This window comes from Anser cygnoides, chromosome 24 (genome assembly GCF_040182565.1).
Source record: "Anser cygnoides isolate HZ-2024a breed goose chromosome 24, Taihu_goose_T2T_genome, whole genome shotgun sequence".
Classification (NCBI taxonomy): domain Eukaryota; kingdom Metazoa; phylum Chordata; class Aves; order Anseriformes; family Anatidae; genus Anser; species Anser cygnoides.
Genome location: NC_089896.1, coordinates 2,020,506 through 2,047,658, shown reverse-complemented (window position 1 = coordinate 2,047,658; position 27,153 = coordinate 2,020,506). Strand labels below are relative to the sequence as shown.

General features: G+C 60.4%; 2 protein-coding genes across 13 annotated transcripts in view; both read right to left on the bottom strand.

Annotated features, from left to right (window-relative positions):
• The window catches only part of SDC3 (syndecan 3), a 31,363-nt gene extending 12,279 nt beyond the window's left edge, over positions 1 to 19,084 (bottom strand). The window contains exon 1 of one of the 3 annotated variants that reach the window (XM_066982384.1): positions 18,895 to 19,084. In XM_066982384.1, coding sequence (XP_066838485.1) covers positions 18,895 to 18,987 — 93 coding nt within the window. In that variant the 5' untranslated portion in view covers positions 18,988 to 19,084. Of the gene's footprint in view, positions 1 to 11,794; positions 11,921 to 15,918; positions 16,050 to 18,894 lie in introns of those variants that run through there. The other 2 variants (XM_048073236.2, XM_048073235.2) reach the window with 2 other exon arrangements.
• Positions 19,085 to 24,269: 5,185 nt separating this feature from the next.
• The window catches only part of PUM1 (pumilio RNA binding family member 1), a 71,807-nt gene continuing 68,923 nt past the window's right edge, over positions 24,270 to 27,153 (bottom strand). For all 10 annotated transcript variants that reach the window (XM_048073075.2, XM_048073078.2, XM_048073077.2 and 7 more), the window contains one exon: positions 24,270 to 26,053. In XM_048073075.2, coding sequence (XP_047929032.2) covers positions 25,922 to 26,053 — 132 coding nt within the window. In that variant the 3' untranslated portion in view covers positions 24,270 to 25,921. The remainder of the gene's footprint in view (positions 26,054 to 27,153) is intronic.

The following is a 27,153-nucleotide window of genomic DNA, read 5'->3' as shown; positions in this document are numbered from 1 at the left end:
CTCCAGCTCCCTGGAGAGTCCCCGCAGCACGGCCAGGCCCCAGGGGCTCGTGTTACCCAGTCTGGGGAAGCTTTTTGGTGGGACAAGTGTCACCCGTGTCACCCAGGAGCAGGGAGATGACCCTGCTTAAATAAATGCAGCGTTTGCCTGCACCGGGGGCTGCAGCAGGGCTCTCGCTGCATTGCCCAGCTGATTTATTGCTCCAGCCCCCTGCGTGCACACGGGTAACCCCAGCAAGGTGGAAGCAGCTAACAGCATCTCTCCTCCCCAGCTTTATCATCTTTTATTTCCTTTTCCTTTTCAGTTTCCCTTTTCCATTGTTTTTTTTGGCAAGTCTCTAAGTCCCCGCTGCTGCTCCAACAACTTCAGGCGCAGGAAAACAGGCCTTTGCTGCTTTTCACCCCAAAAGCAGCACAGTTTTGCAGTCTCTTCCTCCAGGCCAGCTCTTTTTTTTTTGGCCGGCCGCTGAAGGTTCAGCTTTCGCACAGCCTCCAGCAGCGCCGGCTCCAGCAGCATTTTGGCGAGCTGAGTGTTTTGGCCACAGCTCGCGATGCTCCGTGCATCCCAATGTCCCCAGCCAGCCACTTCGGGCTGCCGACACACTTCCAGGTTACACCAACATCCCCCAGGTCCACCAGCTCCCGAGCGAGCAGGAAATATTTACCGTCCCAGCCTCAGATACGGAGGCTGTTTGCGCCAAGGCATGCAGCAAGGCTGGGAAAACATTACGGTGCCTCCGGGCTCCCGATGCAGTGATTTAACACCTGGGGATAAGACCCCAAAGCCAAGCACCGAGGGGGGGTGCTCCCAGTGACAGGCACTAATTTACTGCCGTGGTTTGGGACCGACGTGGTTTGGGACCGAGGTGCCGCTGTCACAAGGGGATGCGCCCAAGTTGGGGTTAACCCGGCAGCGCTTGGACAGCCCGCACGTGGCGAGTGTTGCTTGCCCGACACTTGGATATCTGAAGTTTTTGCACCTTAAAAATAGACTGATGTGTGATCAGATACAGAGCAACCAGGTGCTGGAGCTGCAAAGGGAGCGTGAAAACCCCCCTCGGGCTTTCTGTCTGCCCCCTCCGCCCAGACCACTCCCAGCAATCGGCCCGGGACACCCGGTGTCCCCGTGCCCAGGGCCACCATGGAGCAGAGAAAGGCCAGGAGCCAGCCTGGGGCCGCATCCTGGCTCTCCCCAGCCTCTCTGGGCCAGACAGCAGCGCATCCCAGCTGGGAAATTCATTCCAGCTGCATCCTTTTGGCTGCGAAAGCAGCCCGCCTCCCTCTGCGCGAAGCGCTCAGGAGCAGACAGACGTTTCCCACCCCCAGCAGATCGCCGCCGGAGCTCCTCGATTTAGGGAAAGAAAAAAAAGAAAAAAAAGGTATTTCCTCTTTCTAGTCCACGCTCAAAGAGCCGTTAGGCTATATTTATCTGCCCTGAACTTTATCTGCCGCAGTTATTCATCTGGAAATGCAATCAATCTCCTTTCCGACGGCACCGGCCCATCCAGCCCCGCTCCCCACTCCGCATCGTGCTTTTCAGCAACCTCACGTGACGTGCAACAAAAAAATAACAGAAATGCAAGTAGAAGAAACCCAGAAGGCACCTCCCCACACGGGAGATGCTCAAGCGCTGGGTGAAACTTTGCCCTTTTGCAAAGCACGGGGGATGGCGGGGGGCTGCGCAGCGGGGACCACCCGAAAGGCGGCCCCCAGGGACCCCGTCTGCAACCGCCCGGGCTCTGCGCCGCGCCAGGGAGGCTGAGGTTTCCAGATGAAAGGAAAACTCCCGAACACAACCGAGAGCGGAGTCTTGACCCCGGCGTTGCCTTCTCTGGTTACCTTGCCCAGGAAGCGCCTCCATCCCCGCCGGGCTCGTTTTACTGTGTAAATAAACGGGCAGGAGGGTTCGAGCCTTGGAAACGAGCAAAGTTTCTGCCGATGGACAAAAGTGACCCAAGCTGTGGCCGAGCCTCGGCTGAGTCCTCACCAGGCACGGGGGATTTTCAGGATTTCGGCACTCGATGGGAAACGTTTCAAGTTCTCCCCTCCGTGTGTGTGTGAGCAGGGCTGTAAGCGCGTGCGTGCTCGCATGCACACACGAGGGGTTACGTTGCTGGAAAGCACTCTTCAAATATTTATACAGCCTAAGCCTCATTGTTTCCTGCCCCCAGATGAAGTCCTTTTAATGAAATGTAACTAAACAAGCCGTTTCCATTCTGCCTTTCCAACGATAATTACGGCTGATACACTAAACGGGATGGCAGCGTTTCAACACCGCGCTGGAGAGAGGAAAACCAGCATCCTCGAGGCAGCATCTCCTAACACGCGGCTCTGGCCCTGGGGCTTTGGGAGAGGGTTTAAATTTGGGCTGTGCACCATCAGAGCAGCCCACCCGGCCGGGATGCTCACGAGGTTGAGGTGGCATCACTGGGCCTGGGGCAAAACCCTGCAGGAGGTGCAAGCGGTGTTTTTGGGAGAGCGATGCACTCAATGGTCCCCATAGCTCAGGGAAAATAAATAAATAAATAAATAAAAAGATTAAAAAAGAAAAAGAAAAGAAATATCCAAGCTGCCTCAGACCCTCCTGGGACAGACCCTGCATGGCCCAGGAGGGGAGGATACGAGGATGCTCTCGGTGCTGCAGGTTAACCCCACCACCAGCAGTGCCCTGATTGCTGCTCACCCTCTTCCCAGAGCCCGTGTGGGATATTACCACAATCACAGCGGGTATTTAATTCTGTCGGGGAATAAACTGCTGGAGCAGCGGGAGCACGGGCAGGAATGGGGCTGGAGGCTGCAGGCATCAGAGCTGGTCTTTGTCATCGCGCTGCCTGCAGTGAATGCAACGCAAGAGGAAAAGCATCCTGCTGTGTTGGTGGGGAGAGGGAAACTGAGGCACGGCCTTGCTCCGTCGCCTTTCCTTCATGGGAGGTCCCGCGGGGGGATGAGCAGAGCAGGAGCCCTGCAGTGGGACTGGGCATCACCCGTGGTCACAGCAGCACCCAAGCACCACGCAGCTCCTTAGAGACGCTCCGTGCCTCCAAAAGGTTGCCAAAGAGCACGGGGTTCCCAAAACCACCGATTTCCAGGCTAAAAACACATCGGGGCATCCAGCCCGGCCCCACAACCTCAGAACGAACCGGTCTCTGAGAGGCGCTTGCTCTTCAAGGACCAAAATCTGCTGCAAAAAAAGTATCAAGAAAAATGAGAGCGAAGCCACAGACTTGTTGCAGCATTTTGGTATTGATTTCCTGGCTGACATCCTTGATTTGGGCTGAAAATCTGCAGAAAACAAAGGGCTTACAGACTACCCGAGGCATCCGCTTCGCTGAGAAAGTCCAAGGGAGCTGCCCAGGTGGGGGCAGCCTGGCTCGCAGGGGAAACTGAGGCACGGCGCTCCCAAAGCCTGCGGCCCCATGGGACAGCACGCATCAAACCCGACGCTTGTGGCAGCGACGGGGCTCCCCAGGAAACAAAAAAACAGGGGAAAGCCAAGACGACAGGCAAAGCAACCCACAAACAGACTTTCAGTGCACCGCTATTTTTTTTTTCCAGCTCTAAAATTGATTCAAATAGCCCCCGTGATCTGACTTAGCTGTTTCTATTTAGGACCCAAATAAGGACCCGTGAGCCCAAAAGCTTATCTGCTTGGGAGTATTTTTTTCCCCAACTGTATCAGTTGCTCTAATAAAAGCTGTGACCTCTCCCTGCAAACCTCCCGTGCCCATATCCTTCTCCTGGCACGGCCGCGGCCACCCGGCCACCACCGCGCCGACCTCTCCGCCGTGCCCAGGCTGCTGTTGGAGGAGCGACAAGGTTACAGCTGGCCCAACGTTTGGCCAGCCAAAAAATATTTTAAAAGCCAAAAATTTGTATTTAGAATCTGCCTCCCTGTCCCAGTTTGCTTCTGTGCTCAGCGGTGAGACCTTCCCAGACCGGTACGTGGCTCAGCACAAATCTTGGGTGCCCAAACCGGTGCTGGAATAGCCCCTGGGGATGGTTTGCAGCAAAGGAAGCAGCAAAATTTGGGTGTAAGCACACTGCGAAGCCACGGGCAGAGCCTAGACCTGGCCACAAGCATCTGTCTTGTGGTGTCTGGGTCCTCTTTGGCCGCTTGGTGCGGGTGGGGACCGCAGGGGACCCACATTTGGGTGCTGGCACCCCTCCGGCTTGCACAAACCCTCGCCCTGCTCCAGCAGATTTCGGCTCCATCACTCTGCCAGTGCTTCCTGGAGAGCAAACTGGGAGCACTGGGCTCGCTCCCCCTCGGTTCAGCGAGGGACAGAGCCGGGATTAAGGCTGCGAGCGCAGGGATTACCGCAGCCCTCGGCCGGCTCCCGGCAGATTGTGCGTGCCGCGGGGGAGGGCAGCACCAAGCCCAGCGCCTCTGCGTTGGGTGGATTTCATGGTGTAATAAATGGAGGATTTACCTGGGGAGGCTTAAATGCTAAAATTACACCACTGGGGCACACACGCCGTGGCAGAAGCGAGCAACTGGTTTGCGATGAGTGAGCAGCAAAGGATCAGATGATCGAAGGATCTTTTTTTCCCCAGCAATCCACAACCCAACCTCCACGCAAGGCACCTCCCCACCGCCAGCCCCTTCTGCCCCAGGGGAAACTGAGGCACGGGACAAAGCCCTGGCTGGGCTGCAAAACCCCTCTGCCATCAGCATCACCACGAGCAATCGCCAGGGACGAGCGGGTTTCCCTTGCTGCAGCCGCAAGCATCAGCCTGAGCCCCACACCCCAGAAAGCACCCCAACACCCAGCTGGCACTGAGCAGCCTGGGCTTTGCGATCCTCCCAGCTCCCCTCCCTGCTCACTTCCAACAACGCAGGCGTGCAGGTACGGCGCTGTTCTTGGCACCCCACGTCAGCAACCTCCAGGGCTCGCTGCCACTCGAGGCGTCCACGGGGACACGTCTCAGGAGGGTGCAGCAAACACAGGGGTGGGGAAAGCAGGCTTCCACCAGCCAGGATGAAAACAAGGATGGAAATCTGGGCGTTGCACGAGAAGGTGGTGCTCAGCCCGGCTCCATCCCCAGCCTTCAGCCCAGCCAAGCCCCTCCGCTCTTCCCCAGGTACCATCGAGGTCCCCAGAGCCGCACGGCGCGTGCCCAGATTCTGACCCGCAGCCCACATCCTTGCTCAGGGCGGTGATATTTGCATGGGAGGAACCCCGGGAGGTCTCTGTCGGGGCATTTCCACCCATCGCGGGGTGGTTTCAGCCCAGCAGGGTGCGAGGAGCTCTGAGCCCTGCAGCGTCAGCGGGCTGGGAGCTGCCCCAAAGCCACCGGGGCTGGGCACGGCTCGGCCAAACGCCGGGGAGTGGGTGCGGGGTTTCCTTCCTGCCGGGCGTGCTGGGTTCGTGCTGCGGCAGGGATGCTGGAGGACACTCAGAAGATGCTGAAAGGATGCTCGGAGGACGCTCGGAGGATATTTGGCTACTCGAGGCCGCTCAGCTGCTCGCTGTGCCCGGCCCCGCTCCCTGCCAAAGGAGCAGGGACCCCACAGCCAGGCCTCACCTGGGGAGGTCAGGAATGCTGCGATCCCCCCTCAGATTGCTCCTCCCTCCCCCCAAAAGATGCTTCTCAGTGCTGGCAGCCATCACCACCTGTCCCCCAGCCGAGCCTTGCACGGGGCATGTCCCCGGTGGGCAACGGTGACAATCCAGCCCCTGGGGGGTGACCTGCCCAGTGTCACCGGGGGGATGCCGATGTCACTCGGGGGGCCCCAAAACCTAATTACAAGTCTCCCAACCGCTCACCTCCCTCCCTGGACCCCACCACCTCCCTCCCTCGGTGCCTCCTGTCCCCGTGGTTTATCTCCCGTAAGCCGATTGCTCCCCGCAGCCAGCCCCCGGTGCCCGCCGGCCCCAGGTGAAGGGGCGCTGCCCGCAGCCAGCCCAGCAGGATTACAGGGAATTAATTAATTACAGCTGAAACGCGCCCAGGGGCAGTGGGGCAGGAGCCAACGTGCCACCCCGGAGCATCCTCCCAGGGCTCCCCGTCGAGAGGTGTCCTTGTTCTCCACCTCATCCCCAGCCACAGCAGGAGGGCCGGACCCAAACCCTCCTGAAATGTGGATGGGAGATGTGCCCAGGGTGTTTCCCTCTCGGTTTCCACAAGCAGGAACGTGCCCAGCGCCAGCACCCATCCCTGCCACCCACAGACCACGTCCCCAACGTGGGACGTCCCTAATTACGGCCACGAAAGGTTTGCTGCCCCTGTCCCCAACAGGGGCTGTGGCAAGGCAGGGGCAGAGCCGGGGCTGCTCCTGCAGGGAGCAGATGGCTCAGGAGCCTAATCCTGCCCAGCATGGGCGAGGAGGGCTCCGGGACCTCATCTCCCAGAGGGAAAATCCGCAGGGGGTAGGAAGAGCCCAAGCTGAAGGGCTGGCACCAAACCGCAAATCTGGCGGGAGCTTTAATCTGGAGAGGAGGGTGCAGGAGGAAGGGCTCGGGGTAAATCCCCACCCTGGGGGACAAGGCAAGGGAAAATCCACGGGGAAGCTTCCCGAGGCCGAGCGTTCCCCTGCAGGGCCGGCACCTGCCCTGTCCCCAGCCAGGGAGCTGAGGCCACCGCGAGCCCTGGCCACGCACCCGCATACTTTGGAGTGAAACCAGCCCCCGGGAGCTGCATAACCCTCCTGCCCCATGCCAGCAAGGCGGATTTGATGCCTGCCTGCTCTTTTCCAGGCTTAATCCCCCCCCAGCACCACGCATCCCACCCGGTCCATGCCTCGGGATGGCGCAGAGGGGATGGGAGCTGCTGGAAGAGGCTGGAGGCGGCGCTGGGCTCGCTCCGTGCCTGCCACGTTTCCCACCGTGGATTACGAAATCCCCCGGTGTCCTCCCCCAAAATCGCGGCCACGGAGGGTTTGCCACACCGGGGAGCGCCGTCTGTGTGCTCCGCTCCTAATTACAACGCGCAGCGTGCAGAATACGGGTCAGCCGGCGCTGCTATTAAACACCTGCACGGTTTCCATTAATTAAGGGGGGGGGAAGGAGAGCTTTAAGCGTTCCCCCAGGGCAGCAGGGAGCCGTGGAGGGAGAGCTGCAGCACGGGAGCCTAAAGAGAGGGATGTAAGAACAGCCCGTGTCCGGTGCTAGGGGTGATGCTGCCCTGGTCCCCCAGCTCACGGGGGCTCGGAGCCCCGGGGCTCGGGGTTTGCATCCCGACGGTGATGCACGTGGAGGGGGAAACAAATGGGTGATGTGTGGGGAACACGAGACCGAGCTGTGTGCAGGTGGTTGGGTGAGGTGGAGATGAAGATGCTCTCCCCAGGGCCAAATTCGAGGAGACAAATAAATACCTGTCCCTCGAAGCCGAGCCCCCACAGCCCCGTTCACCAATACCAGGACCCTTCGGGACCCCCCCCCCCGCCCCGTGCACCCAGCCCAGCACCCTCCGAGCATCATTTGGGTGCACAGATCCTGGGAGCCGCCGCACACCCTCTTCCTCTTCGCTCACACTTTGAGCTTCTCCACAGCCCCCCAACGAAGGGGACGTTGCCCCTCGTCCCTGAACCGCTGACCTGAAGCCTCGGCTCGGCTGCAACAAGGAGCCAAGCGCCGAGGCTGCCGCTCGCTGCCTGCTCAGGCAGCAGCCCCCTGCTACACAACGGCAGCACGAGCCGCCGAGCTCCAGCCGAGCGCCGCCCCGAGCCCTCGCCCCCGTGCACCGGGCTCCCAGCGCCGAGATGCAACTGGGAACCAGATGGGGGGGGGGTCCAGCCCCAAAACCCAGCAGACCCAATGGAGCAAAAGCCTTCCCTGCACAGGAAAACACTTCCAGGAAGGCCAGGAGCAAGAAGAAAACCCAAAGGCCAGCTTATTATTAAATGCGGGGTGGGGAGCGGGCAGCCACCAGCAAGCCCATCCCGGTACTTTAACTGCACTACCTCATCCCCTTCCTCGCTTCCCGGGGAGCACAATGAGCAATTGTTTTCTGGCGCCGCCGGGGAGCCCGAAATGACCTCACTGCTGCTGGCGGGACGAGGTTTGGGCTGGAAACGTGCGGGCACGGGGGGGAATTACCCACCCGACGTGGGACGTGGGACCCGTGCTTCCAACCTCCTTTCCGTGAGGTTTCCGACGAGGGGTTGCAAACGCCTGCCTCGGAGAGCCCACACCTCTGCCCCCCCGTCACCACGGCTCTCTGGGGACACGGGGACAGCTCCTGGCCCCGTGGGGGACGCAGCCTGGGGGCCACGCAGCGCAGGTGGGTGCTGCAGGGGCTGAAACGCATCCAGGACACCCCCCCCCGGGGCTTCAGCAAAAGGGGGCACGGGGTCGGCGCGTGCCCGAGGCTACTCTGCCAAAACCACAGAGCAAAAAGCGCCTTAACGGCCACAGTAAGCAATTGTGGGATTTTTTTTTAATACCATTTCATTTTCTGGGCTTGGCTTAATTGTGGTTATTTAAAAGCCACCAGAAGGCCCTGACACCAGCGGGCCCAGCACCGTTTGGGGGACGCAGGAAGCACCCAGGTCTAGGCTATGCAGCAAGCATAAGAAAGGCAAGAAAATCGTTAAAAAAAAAAAAAAAAAAAGGAACATGAGGGGCAAGGAGAGCATCTTTGTCCATCCCACATTTAAGCACCTCTTAAAGGAAAAAAATTACCAGGGTCCTGGGTGAAGCATGCCACGAGACCCGTCCCGTACCTGCTCCTAAAACTGTTGCAGCTCAATTCCCGGAGCCCCGCTGCCCCTCCCACCCTGCTCCCGTGCTGAGCCGTAGCTAACGAACCTCCTAATAACGAGGAATCAGGAATGCAGCAGAGCCTCTTGCACGCAGCTTTGCTGCTCGGAGCTTTATACAGAGCCCCCCTCCCAAACTGCAGGAATAATTAGGAATAATTAATCCGGGGGGGGTGCTTTGCTGCCCGCTGTCCCCAGCAGCAGGACGCTCAGCGGGAAGGAGCTGTGCCCACCTTCCCCGGAGTTGTCATGGAAATGGCGATGGATGGCGAGGAAGATGCCGCGCTTGCCGAATCCCAGCGGGCAGCGGCCCCGAGCCCTCCGCCGCTCCCCGAGGGACCCGAGCCCGCGGGAGGGCAGCTGCACCCATCCTGCACCGGCACAAAGGGGCACCCCCGGGGTTGGGGGGGGACACACGGATGGTTTTCAGTGACGGGGACGCAGAGGGAAAGGAGCCTGGGCGGGTTCCGCGCTTTGCAAATGCGTCTTTAAGGGGATTTATTTAATTTTTTTGGGGGGCTGTGTCACTAGGAGAAAAGAGACCCCATGGGAAATAAACGCCGCCGGAGGTGCTCGGCGCACCTGGGGCGAGGGGGCAGCGGTGCGAGACGCCTGATCCCGCAGCCCCATAAATAGCCCGGGGTTGCATCCCTGCGTTACATCCCCAAGTTACAGATGTAGGACGGAGCCTGCACGCCAGCACGGCCACGACCTACTTTTGGAAAGCACGGCTGGGGGGGGGGGGGGGGGGGCTGCACGGGGGCAACGGGGCTCAGCTCAGCCCCTCTGAGCCTCCCCAGCACCGGTACCCAAAGGCAGGGACCGAGGGGCTCCGAGCATCCGCGGCGTTCAACAAGGGAGCTCAGGATCCGGCCCCACTCGTGTCACGAGCTGCGGGGGCTCAGCTAAATCCTTCACACAGCAGAGCATGGAGCGAGGAGCTGCTGGCGGTGCCTCTGGGGCGCTCCTTCCCTCAAGGACCACAGAAAGCGACCGGTTTCCATACGAGCACTGCTTTTTGCCATTAAAAAAAAAAAAAAAAATAGCCGTAACCTGCTGCTGCCGCCGTGCATCGCCCTGCTCGCGGGCAGGAGGGAGGTTTCTGCTCCGCGTTTCTCCAGCAGCAAAAAGGTTCCGAGCAGCTTTCGCCCTCCGGAGGAGAGCCCCCTCCCCGGCACATTTGGCGTTACTCAGAGCTGTGCGGCGCTCCCAGCCTCTGCTGTTGAAGAAAAACTTATTATCGAAGGGGAAAAAAAATAAAAAAATCTCAGCTCGCTCTCAGCTTGAGTTGCTGGAAGCAGGTGAGGAACAAACAGCAGCTGCAGGAGGAGGCTGCTCCTCGGCGTCCCTCATCGGAGGCTCTTTTCCACACCCAGAGCTGTTTGCTTTAGTGCCTGGCCGCTGAAAGCACGAGCGGACGAGACAAGAGGAAGGGGAGATGGATTCTGCCTGGCTTGCCTCTGTGTCATGGCCTGAGAGGGCAGAGAGTGGAAGAAATAAATCTTTTTTCTGAGGGTGGGTGGTCAATGAATCGGCAAACACGCCAGCATCCCCACGCGGGGTCGGGTACCAGCATCCCCCCGTGGGTTGGGTACCAGCACCCCCCAGGGGGGCTGGTGGCAGACACCAGCGTCCCCACGCCAACCACAGCCAGGACACGGCCTCGCCGTCTCCTGAGACCCGCAGCTCTCCTCGCCACAGCCCCCAAATTGTCAGACCGGGAGGGGAACCAAAGCGGGGAGACGCCAGAGCCGGGCAAGCGCTGCCAAGAGTGGCCCCCAGCGCCGCTCCTGCCTGGCAAAGCTTTGAAGGCCCGGCCCCAAGGAGCTCACAGCCCACAGAGGGAAGGAAACGGAGCCCAGGTTTTGGTTTCTGAAGGAAAACGAAGGAGGTTTTCACACACTGAGGGTTTTCAGTGAGCAGCTGTGACTGCACGGGAAAGGCGCAACGCTGCGAAAGCAAACAAAGTCGGGACATTTATTAGCCTGAAACTCCAACCAGCCCCTGGGTTTCGTGTCCCAGCAGGCCACCTCGTCCTCATAAAAGGTTCTTTTTTCCCCCCCAACTTCCCCACACTTCAGCAGGACCAGCAGCGGCACAGCAACGCGGCTTTCCAGGGCCCCGCCGGCCAGGCAGCAGCAGGCACTGTCCTGGGGACATTCACACCTCCCGGGGAGCCCAGGGGGGTTCTCCACGTCCCCGGGGGAGACCCAAGCTTGGGTTTGCAGGCCTGGAGCTGCTGGGGGTGGGAGAGCTGGGCTTGGACCTTGCCCCCTGCCTCCAGGGCACGGGGAGGGGGGAGCTGCAGCCCCTGCGGATGGGAAATGCCTGGAAAAGAGCCGGGCTGCAATAACACACAAACCGAGCCTTTTTTTTTTTTCCCCCTCCCTCTAATTGCTCCAGCTATTTTAACCGAGACAGACATTTCCTTGACGATTTTCAAGGGCTATAAATGTTTTATGCCCCTTTCCTCTCCGCCCAGACGTCAGACTCGTGCTGATGCTTGGCACAAGCGGAGCGGCGGCGTGGAGCCGCGGCGGTGCCACCGGCCGGAGATGTCACGGCATGGGGACAGGGGACACGGACAGCCCGGCCACATCCCCTCCTCCTCCTCCTCCTGGAGGGATGCAGGAGGTGCCACCACCGCCCGGCCTCCACGCAAGATGTCTTTCTGCTGCAGGGAACTATATATAGCGCCCAAACCCTTCGGGGGGCTGCTGCTTTCCGAGGTATTTATAGCCGCGGGCGAGCTCCGAGGACGGCGGCCACGTGGGATGGGAGCGGCTGGAATCGCACCGGGAAGGGCAGGATCTGACCCGTGCCTGCAGGAGGGAGGCAGGCACAGGGGGGAGCACCCTGCCTGGTCCCCAAAAATCATCCACCGGGGAGCACAGCCCCACCTCCAGAACCTCAGCACCCATCCTGCTCCGTCCCGATGCTTAGTGGCTGTCGTGCCGTGGGCGATACGGAGGAGCCCACAGCCCTTCCTCGGTGACTTTAGCCCAGAGCAAAACCAAACGCAAATGCCCAAAGCACCCCAAGGAGACAGCCCCGGTGAGACCCCAAAATCCACGGTTTTAGCCCAGAAACTCACTCCTCCGGCAGCAGAGAGGCAGGACGCGGAGCCCTTCTTGCTTCCGTCAGCCCCAGCTGCGCTCCCTTTGCGGACGGGATAAATCCAATTTCCTCCCCAGGCTGAGCCCATCTGAGGCTGGATGCTGCACACACACAGAGCCTGGCTGGGCTTCGTCCCCTCTCTGCCAAAAATACGCGAGGAGCCTCATCTGCTCCAGATGTGGTCGGCGCTGCCACTGAGGGGAAGCATCCACAGGGACGTGAGTGCCCTGCTGGGGACGATGCAGCCCCTGGTAGCCCCCGCAAGCCCATAAATGCCCCTCCGATCCCCGCATCACGCAGGCTGGCACTTGATGGGTTCCCCCGCTTCCACTGCCACAAAAAGAGCCTTCACCTCCCTCCTCCTCCTCCTGGAAAAGAAGGGGACGGGGGAAGTTTTGCGGCCAGGACTTGTCCCCCCCCACCCCATATGGGGTGCGCCCACATCCCTGGGGCTTGCAAAGGGGGTGGCTTTAAGGGCATTTGGGAACCCTGCTGCAGGGCCCTACATGGCTGTAAGTGCCACAGCCAGGCAGTGCCCGGGCTCAGAGGAGCACGGGGGTGCTGCAGGAAAAGAGCAGCTCAGCCCTGAGTTTAAGGCAGGAGGGGGGAGAGGGAGGACTTACTGGGGTTACCCCAATTACAGCTCCTAATTAGCACTCAAACAACTGCAGCCCCTGCAACCCGCAGCCCCGCCGATGGCTGGGAACGGTCCCCGACCAGAGCAGTGCTGGGGACACCCCAGTACCGTGGGGGGACACCCCAACACCACGGGAGGACACGGGGACACCCCAAGAGCCCAGCCAGCTCGCCAACCCTCCCGCAGCCCTCTCCCGGAGCCTAATTGCAGCCTGCCAGGCAGCTAACTACCAAGTTGCACCCAAAACAATTAGCTGCTGATAAATGGGGAGAAACAGCTCCTTTCAGTGCCGGGAGCAAACAAAAACAACCAATTATGGAGGCCGGGCACCGCGAGCGGAGGCAGCCGGGTGCTGTGGGTGCTGCGGGTGCTGCGGGGCAGCGCCTGGAGCTCACCTGCGGGTCCCAGCACCTCCAGCGCCCGTACCCCCGGTGGGACGGTGACATCCCACAGCCACCAAGGCCAGCTCAGGACCCTACCGCATCCCAGGTCACCGCCCATGGTGCCTCGAGCCCCGATTTATGCCCCGCTGCAAGTGGGTGCCAGCACGCTCCCACAGGTGGTGATGGAGATGAACACACGTCGGGAGCCCCCCGAGGCCTGCAGCCCTCCTGGGATGGAGGCAGCGGCGGAACCGCATGGACGTGAGCCTCAAGGCACAGCTCAGCCCCTCGGGCAGTGACCTGCAACCGCCTGTGGCTAATTAGAGCCTAATTAGTGCTCACGCTGCAGAAGGAGCTGGTGGTCCATATCGCAGCCCCGCGGCACAGCTCGCTCGCCCACCTTTCCCTGTGGCAGGGAGAGGGAACAGCACCTCCCCAGCACCTCCCCATCCCAGCTGGAGGAGGAAGAGGAGGAGGAGGAGGAGGAAGCAGTGATGCCGGTTCACAGGGCCACGACCCTGGCATTTCCCGGCCCCAAAGCGCCCCGACGTCCTCCCGGCACGGGTCCCCTCTCCGTCTGTCCCAGCTCGCCGCAGCGCCAAAAAAGGGAACCCTGCGCTCCGCCAGGCGCAGCCGAGAGCATCGCTGCACAGAATCACCCCCTTCCATCAACAAATACCTGGCAGCTCCGCCACTTTCCACTGGGACAGAGCCAGGGCTTCGGAGCGGGCTGAGCACCACCCCCAGCGAGCCCCCACCTCCTCCCCATGCCCCCCTCCCAGTGCCACCGCCGCTGTCACCCGGCTCAGCTCCGCAGAGCCCTGTCCTGGGGGTGGGGGAGCCCCACGAAACCCTCCCCTTGCCTTTAGCAAATGCACGGGCAGCCTACACACGAGGGAGAAGGAAAATTAGAGGTCGGGTGATGCGACTCGCCAAAAAGCCTCCAAAAGAGGAAAAAAAAAGGTTATACATTTCCTGGCAAAATATATATATATATATATATATATATATATATATATATATATAAATGACCATTTTTAACCAAAACTCCCACTCTCCTTTCCCAAAACACAACCCTCTGGTGTATTTTGGATGTTTGCTAACATGAGCATCACTTAAAAAAAACAACAAGGCGAGCACGTGCTCGGCAAGGCATGCCCTCCTCGCAGCAGTTCTTCAGCCCGACCAACGCAGCTCACGAAATAGTTTCCGCCTCCCCCCTCCTCCTCCAGAAAACAGCATTTTTTGGCAAAGAAACCCTTCTGCCAACAAGTTTTGCTCAGAGCTGCCCAAGGGACGAGGTTGTCCCGGCTCCAGCCTCCCCCAGCTGCCTCCACCCCGACAGTAGGAGGCAAAAGTGGACGGGGGCCATCCTTCAGCAAGGATTTCCCCCCCCTTGTCGCTAAAACCAGCCTCGTTTCTCGCTTGGCCAGCAAAGAAGCAGCAGCCCCAAGATCACTGCTGTTATTTTTATCTGGAAATAACTCCTCTGAGCCGCGTCCAAGCCTCTCCGAGGGAGGGAGATGTTTTGCAGCGCGGCCGCGGAGAGCTGCGGGGACGTAAACACAGCCGGGGCAGAGCGAATGTCCCGGCCCAGGGCGGGCAGGGCTCAAATTGCTCATTTTGTGGCCTCGAATCGCTCGTTTTGCGGTGCTGAAGTGCAAAAGGGGGGTGGTGGGTGCTGCTGCGCTCCCCATCGCTGCCCACCCCACCCAACGCCGTCCCCCAGCTCCGGGCACTGCTTGCACCAGCGCAGCCGGGTTACATTCTGCTTTAACCAGGACTGGAATTAGCTTAAGTCATTTTCTTTAAAAAAAAAAACTTTAAAATAACCAGCTCTGAAAACGCTTTCCCCTTCAAAGCGACAACGACAACAAAAGGCATCCTGTGCCAGCCCCCCGAAACCCATTTCTTCCCCCAAACCTCACTGGGGGGGGGGGGGTAATGCTCCGACTGGGCAGGGTTTGGCGACCCCAGGAGCTGCCCTTCGCCTTCTGGGGCCCCATCCTGCCCCGCGGTGCCGGCCACAAAGGGCTTTTGCCCCCGCGCAGCTCTGCACGGGGAGCTCGGCGTAAATGTCACATTAATTAACTGGGCGAGCTCTGCGTGCCGCCACAAAAAGCCCTCTGTCCGCCCCGGCTCCCTGCCTCCCACCCCTGCTGTCCCCGGGGATGCTGAGGCTGGCAGCAGCCCCGTCCTCCCGGGGGGGGTGGGAATTCCTGCTCCCCCCCCCCATAAATGCGCATCGAGGGACCAGGGAAAGGCACAAAGAGACGAGGGAAAAGCTGGAAAACGCTCCCGAGGCTCCGCTCCTCCCTCCGCACACGTGCTGCGGCTCCGTCTCCAGCGCCACGGGGGGCGCAGGGACGTAACCCCCCCCCCGATAAACCACCCCCCAAAAAAACACCCAGCCCATGCCCGGAGCCATCCCAGGCACCCGGTGGGGCTGGGAGCGATGGAGCCAGAGCAGGGAGAGGTGATCCACAGCCCTTGGCTGCTTCCTGGGACCCACCACGTGTCCGTCCGTCCGTCCATCCGTCCGTCCACCCGCCCCGGCAGGGCTCCAGTGGGGACACGGACCTGAGGCACCGGCACCTGCGAGAGGTTACGGCTGATCCGCGCCCTCAGCGATCACGGTGCCGAGCTGATCCCCAAGCTGCGGGGTGCCAGAAGGGGCCAGGACAAAATCCTGCCCAGGGGACGGGGTGGCAGGAGCCGGGGGCTCCTCTCGTCCCATCCCACAGCCGGGACCCCCGTCACGGGGACGAGGCCGACCCGCTCCTCCCTCCAGGAGCCCATCACCGGTGGCACCGCCACCGCGCAGGGGCCACCTTCACCAATTAACGCTCATTAACCCACCCTTTGCCCACAGCACCCAGTTAACGTGAGCCTGAGGAAGCAGCCCTGGCTGCAAAAGCCACAGCTCTGCACAAGAGGAGGAGGAGGAGGAGGAAGAGGAGGAAGGAGCGGTCGCCCGCCAGCCCTCGCGGCAGCGAGCAGCCCTCATGCCGGCACCGCGCGCGGCGTCCCCAGCCCCGGGCTCCCCAACGAGCTCCACGGCCCCACTCCTTCCCATCTCACCCCCATCTCGTGCCCGTTTCCCTGCCTGCCTCCATCTTCCAGCTGGGACCGGGCTCCTTTCCCTTCTGCCTGGCTCCTGGGACCACGCTTGGCTTCTCGGGTGGCTGCTACGGGGTTGAGCTGGCGGCCCCATGAGCAGGGTCTCCTCTCCGCCAAGCCACCTGGATTTCCCAAACAGATCCAAACCTTCGTCCTCTGCCCAGCGGGGACGGAACCAGCTCCAAAGCAACAACACGGGGCAGGGAGAGGGCAAGAACAGCCAGGATCTCACTGCCGCCTCCCCCAGCCCGGGGCCACCCACCCGCCACAGCCGGGCTCTGTCCCAGCGGGGGGGGACAGGGCAGGGACCCCGCTCCGTGCCCCGAGCCCAGCGCCCTGATGGTCCCATCCTGGCTGGGCGCCAGGAGGAGCCGGAGTTATTTGTCAGCTCTCCGCGGTGCAAACGTTAATTTGAATTTTAATAAACCTCTCCAAGAGAGCTGCTTCGTTAGGGATGACGGATGCTGCTCCGGAGAAGGCGCGGGCAGGGCTCGCTGGCAGGGAGACAAAACGGGACGTCAGCAAACATCCGCCGGGCTGGGGACGGGGGCAGGACGCGGTGTCCCCGAGCTCGGTGTCCCCGGGGACACCCGGGGCTCAGAGCACCCAGCCCCCCAGCATTCAGGTGACGGGGAGGGGATGCTCCGTGCCCAAGGAGGATTTCCACCCGAAACGCATCCCGTGCGCACCCCGTGGCTGTGTCACACGAGCACGGGCTGCGGCCCCGATGCCACCGGCCAGGTGGGGACCAGGATCCAGCAACAGCACAAGGACAGGTTTGTGGGCAGCGTCACCCTGTCCCTATGCACAAGGGGGTCCCCAAATCCATCTCTCAGCCCCATGACACGCGGCTGGGGTGCACTGGAGCTGTGTGGTGTCATTGCTCCCATCCTGGAGACCCAGGGGAGAGGGCACAGGCGAGACTTTGCCCAACGCCACCAGACGGCTGTAAAGTGCCGGCGAGGAGCAGCAGGGGAGCGGCGAGGCCTTGGCCCCCTCCAGCTGAGGATGCTCCGTGTCCCCCAGGTCCCCGGCGAACCCCCCCCCCAGCCCGGCAGCTCCAAGCCTCGCGTTTAATGAACCCGCGGCCCTTCCTCGCTAATTATCCTCAGCAAATGGCTGCACTGCCACCCGCCAGCTGCAGATCCCCAAATGGAAGAAATTAAGATCACCGAGGTGGGGGAGGGCGGGAGGCACCCACACAACCGCCCCCGCTCCCACCTGGGGTGCTGGAGACGCCGGCACGGCCGCACGCAGCGCTCGCCGCCGCGGGCACCCAGCGGCAAAAATGGGTCCAGCGGGTCCTCGGCTGGGATGGGAGTGGGACGGGACCGTGCGGCGCTGGGGCACCGGGACCTGTCCCAAAGCTGGGCCTGAGCCCCCCCCCCTCAGCCCCCCAGGGGTGGAGGCCGAACGCCTTCTTCCCCGGTGATATTCACCGCGATAAATGCCCGGTGCGCCGCCACCGCGCGGCATCGCGCCCGGAGCCGCACACAGGGCTCGCTGGCGTGGGGAAATCGCGCCCCTCGCCCGGTGTGTGCCCGGCAGAGCCTCGCCGGCCCCTGGGAAGCGCCGAAGTTGCAGCTGCCGCTTCGGGGGGACGCGAACGCCACCGCCACAGCCCCGCAAACGCCCCGCAAACGCCCACTGCGGCGGGAAGGGGGGTACCGGGACCCCCGGGGGAGCGGGGCGGGCTCCGTGGCATTAAACCCGGCGGGTCGCACAGCACCGAGCAGCCAGGCCCTGGGACTTCTTCCCCTCGCGAAGAGGGAAGGGGAAGGCAGGGAAAGCAGCCTCCTTCCCTCCCTGCCTGCCTCCCACACCCCAACGAGCCGTGCACGGTGCCACCATCGCTCCGCGCGCCGGGAAAGCCTCGTTTGGGGACCCGGCACGCACAGCATCGCCCCACAGCCGCCACCCCAAGAGCCACCCGGGTCCCCAGGGCGTTCCCATAACCGAACCACGTAACGGGGAGCGCGGGGCACGGGGTGCCCGGCGGGGGCTGGCTCCGGCAGAGGGGTTCCCCCGGCCCCACGGAGGCCGGAGCGTGCCTGGAGCGTGGCGGCGGCGCGGGGAAGCGGTGCGGGGAGCGCCTCAGCCCCTGCCAAAAGCCCTCTCCTGGGAGCGGGGCTGGAAAATCCTCCTGGGATGGGAAGCCGGGCTCCGGGGGACCAGCGCGGGGATGGGAAACGCTGGGGTCCGGGGGGGCTCAGCCCCGCGGGGGGGGCAGCGCCGGGGCAGGGGCCAAACCCCACAAGTTTCTTTCCCCCCCCCAGAAGCAGGGCGCGGGCACAGGTGGGATTTTTCCCCCCGGCCGCCCCTCGGGGCTGGCTTCAAGGCGCGTTTCCCCGTGACCTTCAAACGGCATCTACCTGCAGCCCCCCCCCCACCGCGCACCCTGCGGCCCCCCCCCCGGCTGCCTGCCCCCCCCCAAAAAAAAAACCACTGCCTGCACCCCGCTGGGGGCGAGCATCACTTGGGGGGGGGGGACCCCTTGGGGGGAAAGGAGCATCCCTTGGGGTGGGGGGGCATGCGCTGGGGGGCGGAACACGCCTTGGGGGGGCACCCTTTGAGGGGGGGGCATCCCTTGGGGTGGGGGGGAGCATCCTTTGGGGTGGGGGGGGAGCTGTAGGGGGGGAGGGAGGGGTGTGGGGGGGTATTGCTGCTGCTCCTCGGGGGGGAGGGGGGGGCTGCAGAGCCCCCGCATGCAGGCAGCACCGAGGTGATGGGGGGGGGGGGGGACCCTGAAGCTATTGCGCTGCCCCCTGCTCACCCCCAAAACCGCCCCCCCCAAAACCAAACCCTACAGGGACCCCACCCTACAGAGATCCGCGACCACCCCCCCACCCCACACCCCCCCAACCCCCCCCACACCCCACCCCGGGCTCGGGGCGGGGGGGGGTGCCCCTTCCCCTTCCCCTTCCCTCCCCCACTCACCGCCGCGGGGCGGGCGCCCCCCCCCAGCAGCAGCAGCAGCAGCAGCGGCACCGCGAGGCCCCGGGGCGGCGGCGGCGGCGGCTCCGCGGGCATCTTGGGGGGCAGCGGCGGCGCGGCGGGGCGGGGAACGGGCCCTTTGTTGCCGCCGCCGCCCGCGGGAGGCGGTGTGCGAGCGGGTGAGGGCCGCCGCCGAGCCGCCCTCCCCTCCCCTCCCCGGCCCTCCCCCGGCCGGCCCGGCGCTGCCCCTCCCCGCCCCGGCCCCCGCCCAGAGAGGATGGGGCCGGACCCGCCCCCCGGTGGGGGGGGGGGGGGAATGGGGGGGCGATAGGGGGGGGTTGGGGGGTGGGGGGGGAGAACGGGGGGCTTTGGGGGAATATGGGGGGGGGGGGGATGGGGGGGGAAAATAGGGGGTGGGGGGGTATGGGGGAAAAATGGGGGGCTTTGGGGGAATGGGGGGGTGGGGGGGGATGGGGGGTGGGGGGGGAATAAGGGGTAGGGGGATATGGGGGGGTGGGGGGGGAATGAGGGGGTGGGGGGATATGGGGGGGTGGGGGGAATGGGGGGGGAATGGGGAGGGGGGGTCGGGGGGGTATGGGGGGAAAACAGGGGGCTTTGGGGGAATGGGGGGGTGGGGGGGATACAGGGGGTGGGGGGAAAATAGGGGGTGGGGGGGTATGGGGGGTGGGGGGAGAATAGGGGGTGGGGGGAGAATAGGGGGTGGGGGGGTATGGGGGGGTTGGGGGGAATGCGGAGGGGTGGGGGGAATATGGGGGGCGGGAGGGGTATGGGGGGTAGGGGGAATATGGGGGGTGGGGGGAGAATTGGGGGCGGAGGAGTTTGGGGGAATGAGGGGGCTGTGGGGGAAATGGGGGCTGGGGGGGGGATTGGGAGGGTTGGGGGGAATGGTGGGGGTGGGGGGAAAACTGGGGGTGGGGGGGGCATGGGGTGGTAGGGGGAATACGGGGGGCGGAGGGAAAATAGGGGGTTGGGGGAAGTATGGGGGGGTTGGGGGGAATGGGGGGGTGGGGGAATATGGGGGGTGGGGGGGCATGGGGAGGATTGGGGGGATATGGGGTGGGGGGTAAATAGGGGAGCGCAGGGGAGGTGGGGGGCTAGGGAAATGGGGGAGCCAGGGAGTAGATGGGGGGGTATGGGGTAAATAGGGGGGAAGTAGGGGTAGATGGGGGGGGCACAGGGAATATATGGGGGTTATGAGGAAGGTGGGGGGACCCGGGGGTAGATGGGGGGGGGAGGGGGGAACTTAGGGATTATATAGGGTGGTATGGGGGAAGATGGGGGAGCCCGAAGAGTATGTAGGGGGGGGTATGGGGATAGGGGGGTATGGGGAAGATGGGGGGACCCAGAGGGTACACGGGGGTTATGGGGGAAGATGGGGGTACACAGGGGTAGATAGAGGGGCATGTGGGCACATGGGGAGGGATGTAGGGGCAGACTGGAAGGGTATGGGGCAAATGGGGGGGGGGCAGATGTAGACAGGGGGGCATGGGGGCAGGTGAGAGAACCCAGGAGGGGTGCTGTGGGGCAGATGGGGGGGCCCAGGGGCAGATAAGGGGGGCATGGGGAGGATGGGAGGGACCCAGGGGTGGTTGGGGGGGGGCAGGGGGCACATGGGGATGGACACGGGGGTGGGGGGACACGCGGGTAGGTGGGGGGTACCTGTGAGTAGATAGAGGGGAATGGGGAAGATGGGGGCACCCAGGGAGTATATGGGGAGCTTATGGGGGCATTTGGGGGGGCACAGGGGTTGGTAGGGGAAACTGGGGCAGAGTGGGGGGACCCGGGGGCAGAGAGGGGGGTGCAGGGGCAGAGAGGGGGCATGGGGTGAAGTGGGGGGGGCAGGGGTAGATGGGGGAAACCTGGGACGAACGGGGAGGTGCTGAGGGACCCCGGGGCAGCTGGGGGAGGACCCAGGGGTAGGTGCAGGTACTCAGGGGAGAGGGGGGGGTCAACAGGCAGATGGGGGGGGCGAGGGGCAGACGGAGGAGGGACCCAGGGACAGATCCTGCCGCAGACGGGGGAAAACACGGGGCAGACGGCAGGGACCTGGGGGCAGATGCAGGGGTGGATGGCAGGGACCGGGATGGGGGGGACGTGGGGCAGATTGGGGGGGCCCAGGGGACACGGGGGCGCCTTAGGGTAGGTGGGGGAGAGGAAACAGGGGCACAGGGGGTGCAGCTTCCCGGCACCATGCTGGCAGCTTTGTCACCCCACAGCACCCCGCCTCTGTCCCCTTCCCAAAGGGGACAGGGACGTTGTGGTGGGGACATTTACACAGCCGTGGGGCGGCTCCTGGCACCGAAGGGGGACACGGGGTCACCCCGACGGGCCCGGGAGAGGTGGGAGCAGAGGGGAAGGACACGAAGGAGATTCTCTTATAGGGCAGCCCTAACGGGTTTTGCACCTTTTCTGTGCAAATCTGAATAAAATAAACCAAAATAAAATCACAAAACCCTCGTCTGAACTCAAAGCGCTGGGGTAAACAAATGCAGGGCGGGAGCAGCGGCCTTACCTGGGTTTAGAGGGGAAATCAGGCAAAATCAGCTAAAACCCACGACACGTCCCTGGCTGGGGTCACTCCTGCACCAACACGCGTGGGGGGGGGGGGGGAAGGCCGAGCCCCCGAGCCTGATCTCTGGGGCATGGCTGCCCCTGCTGCCCCTCCTAATTGTGCAGTAATTAACGGGATGATGAGGATGAGGATGAGGATGATGATTATGATAATAATAGCAATAATAATGGCAATAATGGCAATAATGGCAATAATGGCAATAATGGCAATAATGGCAATAATAATAATAATAATAATAATAATAATAATAATAATAATAATAATAATAATAATAATAATAATAATAATAATAATAATAATAATAATAATAAATAACGCGGGGATGCATCGCTGCCAGCCGGGGCCGGGAGCCGGTTGCTGAGGCTGCACCGCCCCGCAGTGGCCGCCGCGGTCCCTGCAGCTGCCCCCGGCCCCACCGCACGTCCCCTGCCCCCAGGGGCGAGCACCCATGGGTGGGCACCCAGAGGCGGGAACCCGGGGGTGGGCACCCAGTGGCGAGCACCCAGCACTGGCCCCGTGGCTTGGCTGGGACTCAGGGGGGGCTGCACCGCAGCGGGGTCCCCGGAGGGGGTCTGGGGGCAGCCGCTGCCAGCGGCCCCAGTTCTCGGCCTCGCCGCGGCTCCGGTGGCGGTGGGGACGCCGGCTCCACGGGGATGCCGGCCCCATGGGGTCGGGTGGATGTGGTGGGATGTGGCTGACCCAGTGGCTGGGTCAGGGCTCCTGCACCCCTCAGCCCCGCGTCCCTTCTCCGGTGGTGGCAGCAGGGCCACCCCCGCCCCCCGCAGGGTCCCCATCCCGTCCCCAGCAGGACCCCCACCACCACCGGCACCCACGGGCCCTGTGCCAGCCCAGCCCCACGCTGTGCCAGCGCCGCCAGCCGCATCCTTCCTCCACGGCCAGGCGTGGAGCAGAAGCCCGCAGGCTTGGGCAAGGCCAAAACCTCCGGGATCGGTTCCCGAAGTCCTGCAGTGCCGTGCTGGGGAGCGGGGCCAGGGCCAGCACCAAGCCCCCTCCGTTTTCGAGGTGCTCTTCAAGCAGCTCCCAAAGCGCAGGGACGCGGTGCCCAAGCACCACCGAAACCTCGCGGCTCCGTGCGATCGCTGCTGCTGCTGCTGCAGGGCCCCAAACCCGGCGAAAAAAGGCGTCCGAAAGCCAAACCGGCGCTTGGCTAAGTGCAACGGGTGTGAAAAGTGATTAAAGCCACTGCTGGGCCACGCGGGCACCGCCTTTTGGTGATGGGAAAGTGGCAGCGTGGGAAGCTGCAGGCATTTGACACAGAAAAAAAGCAAAGGCCCTCGAAACACAAGGGGAGTTACTGGAGCCCGCGCGCCCCTTCCGGCAGCATCTGCGCCCCCAGAGCGCTTTTCGAGTCCAGGTTGATCCAGGCGGTTCTCAAGGCGAAAGCCATCACACGGAAGCCTGTGCTGGGCACCAGTTCTTTGAAAATGCTGATTTCAGATGGAAACAACAAGTAGCACGTTCTACTGCAAAGTTGTAAATGTTTTAACATGCTAAATCAAAAAAAAAAAAACATAAAAAAATCCTGCAAAATGTGAAGTTTCTTCCCCTCCACCAGGGGCTTTGCACAAGTGCTTTGAACTTAATCGGGATTTCCAGCGATGCTGATGGCAACCTTCAGAAAAGGGTTAAAACCCAGCAGCCCCTGAAGTGCAGCAGGGGCAGGAAAGATCCTTTATGCTTGTAAATGAAGAAAGATCAGCAGTAAGCAGAGGCCAATTTTCTCTCTGAGCAGAGGTCGTGGTCGGAGTCCTGTGGGGATCTGCGTTCGGGGTGGGCTGCTCAACGCATCCAGAAGCGATCTGGCAAAGGGGATGGGAAACAGACGCAGGGCTGCCTTGTAGCACTTAATTAGGGTAATAAAGGACCCCGAGGAGCTGCACAAGAACCTCGTAGGGCTCCGGGAGGGAGCAGCTGCTGCTGACCTCGGGGTCGGGGTGAGGAGCGGTGCCGGAGGAAGAACAACCCCAACGGCGCTCAGCCAGCGACAGGCGCGGAGCTGAGCGCGGCCCCTGGGGAACCAGGTCCTCGGAGTCGGGGAAGTTTCCATGGAAAGCCGAGCTTGTGCTCAGCTGCAGCCACAACAGCAACTGCGGGCTGTGGGGTTCGTGGCAATGCTCAGCAGCCCCAAATAGATCCTCGCACCACTCCCTACCCTTGGTGCGTCCCCACCCCGAGCGCTGGGCGCAGCTGGCGGTGCTGCTCCCCTGACCCTTCCTCCTGCACACCCAAACCAGAGGAGGATATGAAGAAACTATGAAAAAGCTTCTGCAACAAGTAGCAGCTCCATAGACTGACAATCCTGGACTGGAAAGAGGGCAGGGTGGAGGGGAGGATGACAGAAGCCGAGGGAAGCACGAGCAGAGTACGAGAGACAGTGGGGAAAAGTATTCCCTGCCCCTCTCAGCAAGAGCTGCAGTGCTTAAAAAGCGACCAAGAGGCACTTTCCATAGAGAAGGTGGTCGTTCGGCTTGAACTTACCACCGGAGGATGGACGGTGTGGTTGCTTCGAGTTCTTATGGGCTCGGAAGAGGTTTGGAAATTCCCAGAGGACAGGTCAGGCGCAGGCCAGCAAGCCCCTGACAGCAGCAGGACGGGTGCCAGAACGGGGAAGCAGCACTAAGCCAGCACGAAGCGCTCCCTCTGCTCCCTTTTCTCCGCACAGGGTTGCTCAGAGAGGAGCCGGGGGCTTGCAAAGAAAGGCGAAGGCAGAGAGGGAGGTGTGGCGGTGGCGCTCTACTCAAAGCGTCCAAATGAAGCACAAAGCCAGATTCCAAAGTTCTGTATTTTTCAAAATAAAGATCACACGTTGTTTAGAGACAATCTACACAAGAGTTACAAAAAATAGTCGCCCAGGCATAAGCATACACAGGTTTGTTAATTATACACATATGGTTACAAGTGTGCTTGCAAAAAAGTTCATTGGAAATATACACAAGGCTCTGTAAATGTACACCGTGTAGTGTTACAATTCTATATTCAAACAAGGAAAATTGACAGTATGTTACATTCACTTACAAGTAGACAAAATGCAAAATACAGTTCATCTTCTGTACAAAAAGGGAAGGTGATTCACACTTTACAAGGTGAAAAGGGACTCTGATTGTAAGGAAAACTAGGGGATTCTGTACTTTTGCACTTTTTGTTTCTTACTGTCACAAAATAAGCAAAACATTACTTTTTAAGATTCAAAAAAACACTATTTTGAACTGAATCATTTTGTATAACATTTAGAAAGGATCGCTACTGTTCAACTAGGTGACAAATAAAACCAAGCATTTTTTTTTAAACATTAACTAGGCTGTATAAAGAGAACATTTCCTTCAAAAGAAAAAATTTACTTCTGGTTGAAATTACAATTTACAATATACAACACTATATGCTACGACCATAAAAGGTGTGAATATACACTGAAATGCACAGGTTTTGCTAATTCTTTTTTCTTACCAAAAAACGGGTTTATGTCGATTCAAACTTCTCCACATTTACATTACAGAGGTTTACAAATGTACAATTGTACAGTCAGAAGTATGTTCCACTACTAGGGTACATTATAGATACAGATCAGACATCAAAACAAGAAAATACTACAAATTTTTATATATGTAAAGTCTACACCAAGTATACACTATATATTTATAGAAGCAAGACCAAAGCCGAGTTGGATTTTTTTTTTCCTCATGCTAAATAATCAAATTGTGTCTCTCAATGTTAACAGAACAAACTGAGTAGGCAGTAAACAAGTACACCCGCCCCCCGCCCCCTTGCTTTAAAAACTTTCTGGGTGTGTACGTTTTCTTCCAAAAACGACCACTAAGCTACCTCCTTTAGCATGTTATACTCAAAAACAAAACAAAAAAAAAGCAATTAAAAAGTTTCAAAAACTTAATTCTTTTTAAACTGAAGCTTTAGCAAGTTGATTTTTTTTTTATATATTTATAAACAGCGTTAAAGGCATCCTTTGTGCCATTTAACTAAAATTCAAAATTCTTGCTGACTTTTGACTAAAAGGAGAAAAAACAGGTATTTGCAAAAAAGTTGCCTGCAAGGCAGATGAGTTAAAAACGTGTTTGTTTTTTTTTTTCTTCAAACCAACCACCCTGAAAGTTTCCACATTTGGAATATAGATACAACAGTGAACAAAAATGTGGCCTTCCATGTACATTTGATACCTATGTACAAGTATTCTATACACCAGTAAAACAGCAGGGCAATTAGTTAATTAAAAAAAATAATTAGTACATGTTATGCATAATAAAATTAAAGAAATTTACAAAGGCTTTTCTTTTTTTTCTTTTTTCTTTTTTTTTTTTTTTAGTAGTTTAGCAACCACAGAACGTTTTCTAGCTGTACTGGACCAAGGTGGGTTGCTGGTTGTGAGCGAGCGCCTGCTGGCAGCGAGCCCCGCCGCGCGCCGCCTCAGATGATGCCGTTGGGGGGTCCGCAGATGGGCCCGAGGTCAACCCCGTTCTTCATGTAGTACTTCTCCAGCTTGGCCAGGATGTGTTTGCCGTAGGTGTACTTGCGCAGGGTGGCGATGTGAGGCCGGATCTAGGAGGTAAAAGAGAGGGGGGTTGGTGACCCGAAACGCAGCCACGGCGATCCCGTCCGCAGCTCCAGGCACTCGGCACCGGCCGCCAGCACCACACACAAGGGACCTGAGAACACCTCGAACAGTAAGCAGGGTGCCTTTTGCTGTAATCACCTCAAGCTGTGAACCAAATCAACGTTTCCTAACTCGCTGATGTTATTTTTTAAGGTTTATCCCAGAAGGAACTCCTGGTCAAGAAGCAAGTGGGACCTTGAGCCCTAATATGGGATCAAGCTGAATCCGTCTCACGGATGAACAAACGTAAGGCTTTGCCCAGAGCTGGCAAGACAGGACTCCTGGGTGCTCCGGCTTCCCAAGGGTGCTCGGACTCTGCCCATCTCCACCTCTCTGGCCCAGGGGCAAACAGACCAATTGCTAACACAGAAAAGCGCTGCAAGGGGCGGTGCAGCTGAGCAGCTTTTACTGCACTTCAGCAGCACCGAGGAGCGCGACAGCCAACCTGCGAACTCGGCAGGGCCTTCACCCTCCTTCCAGGCTCAGCTTCTGAAGAGCTCAAAGCCCAAAAGGGTTCCCAGGATGAATTCCAGCAGTATATTTGGAGAGATACTGGGAAAGGCAAGCGGCATTCCTGGGCTGAACAGCTGTTTAATTTCTGAACCTAACAATTAAAATACACTCCCCCCCCCCCCCCCCCCCCCCTAATTTTTAAGCAGAGATCTGCGGAAGCAAACTTCACACAGCCATACTATTTCAGAGTAAAAGTCATCTGCAGCTCCACCAGAACTCCTGTAACTGGAGTAAAGCCACCTTTACTGGAAGAACTGGGCAAGAAAAACCCCTGTTGTGTTGCACGAGCATCCTTGCACTGCTGAAGCTCTCCCGGACAGCTTCAGAGCAATGAGACCTAAGAGCCATTTCTTTTCATTACCGTTACTATCCCACACCACCAGCAAGTTCCTCCGATAAGGCAACTACAACAGACTTTTTACTCCACGGTGGAAACTGCAGACAGGATGAGGAACAGCCAGAACATGACGCACAGCCCTCCCCTCTCCTCCCCTGCTCCTGGGGTGGACACATCACCACTGCTTGCCCCAGC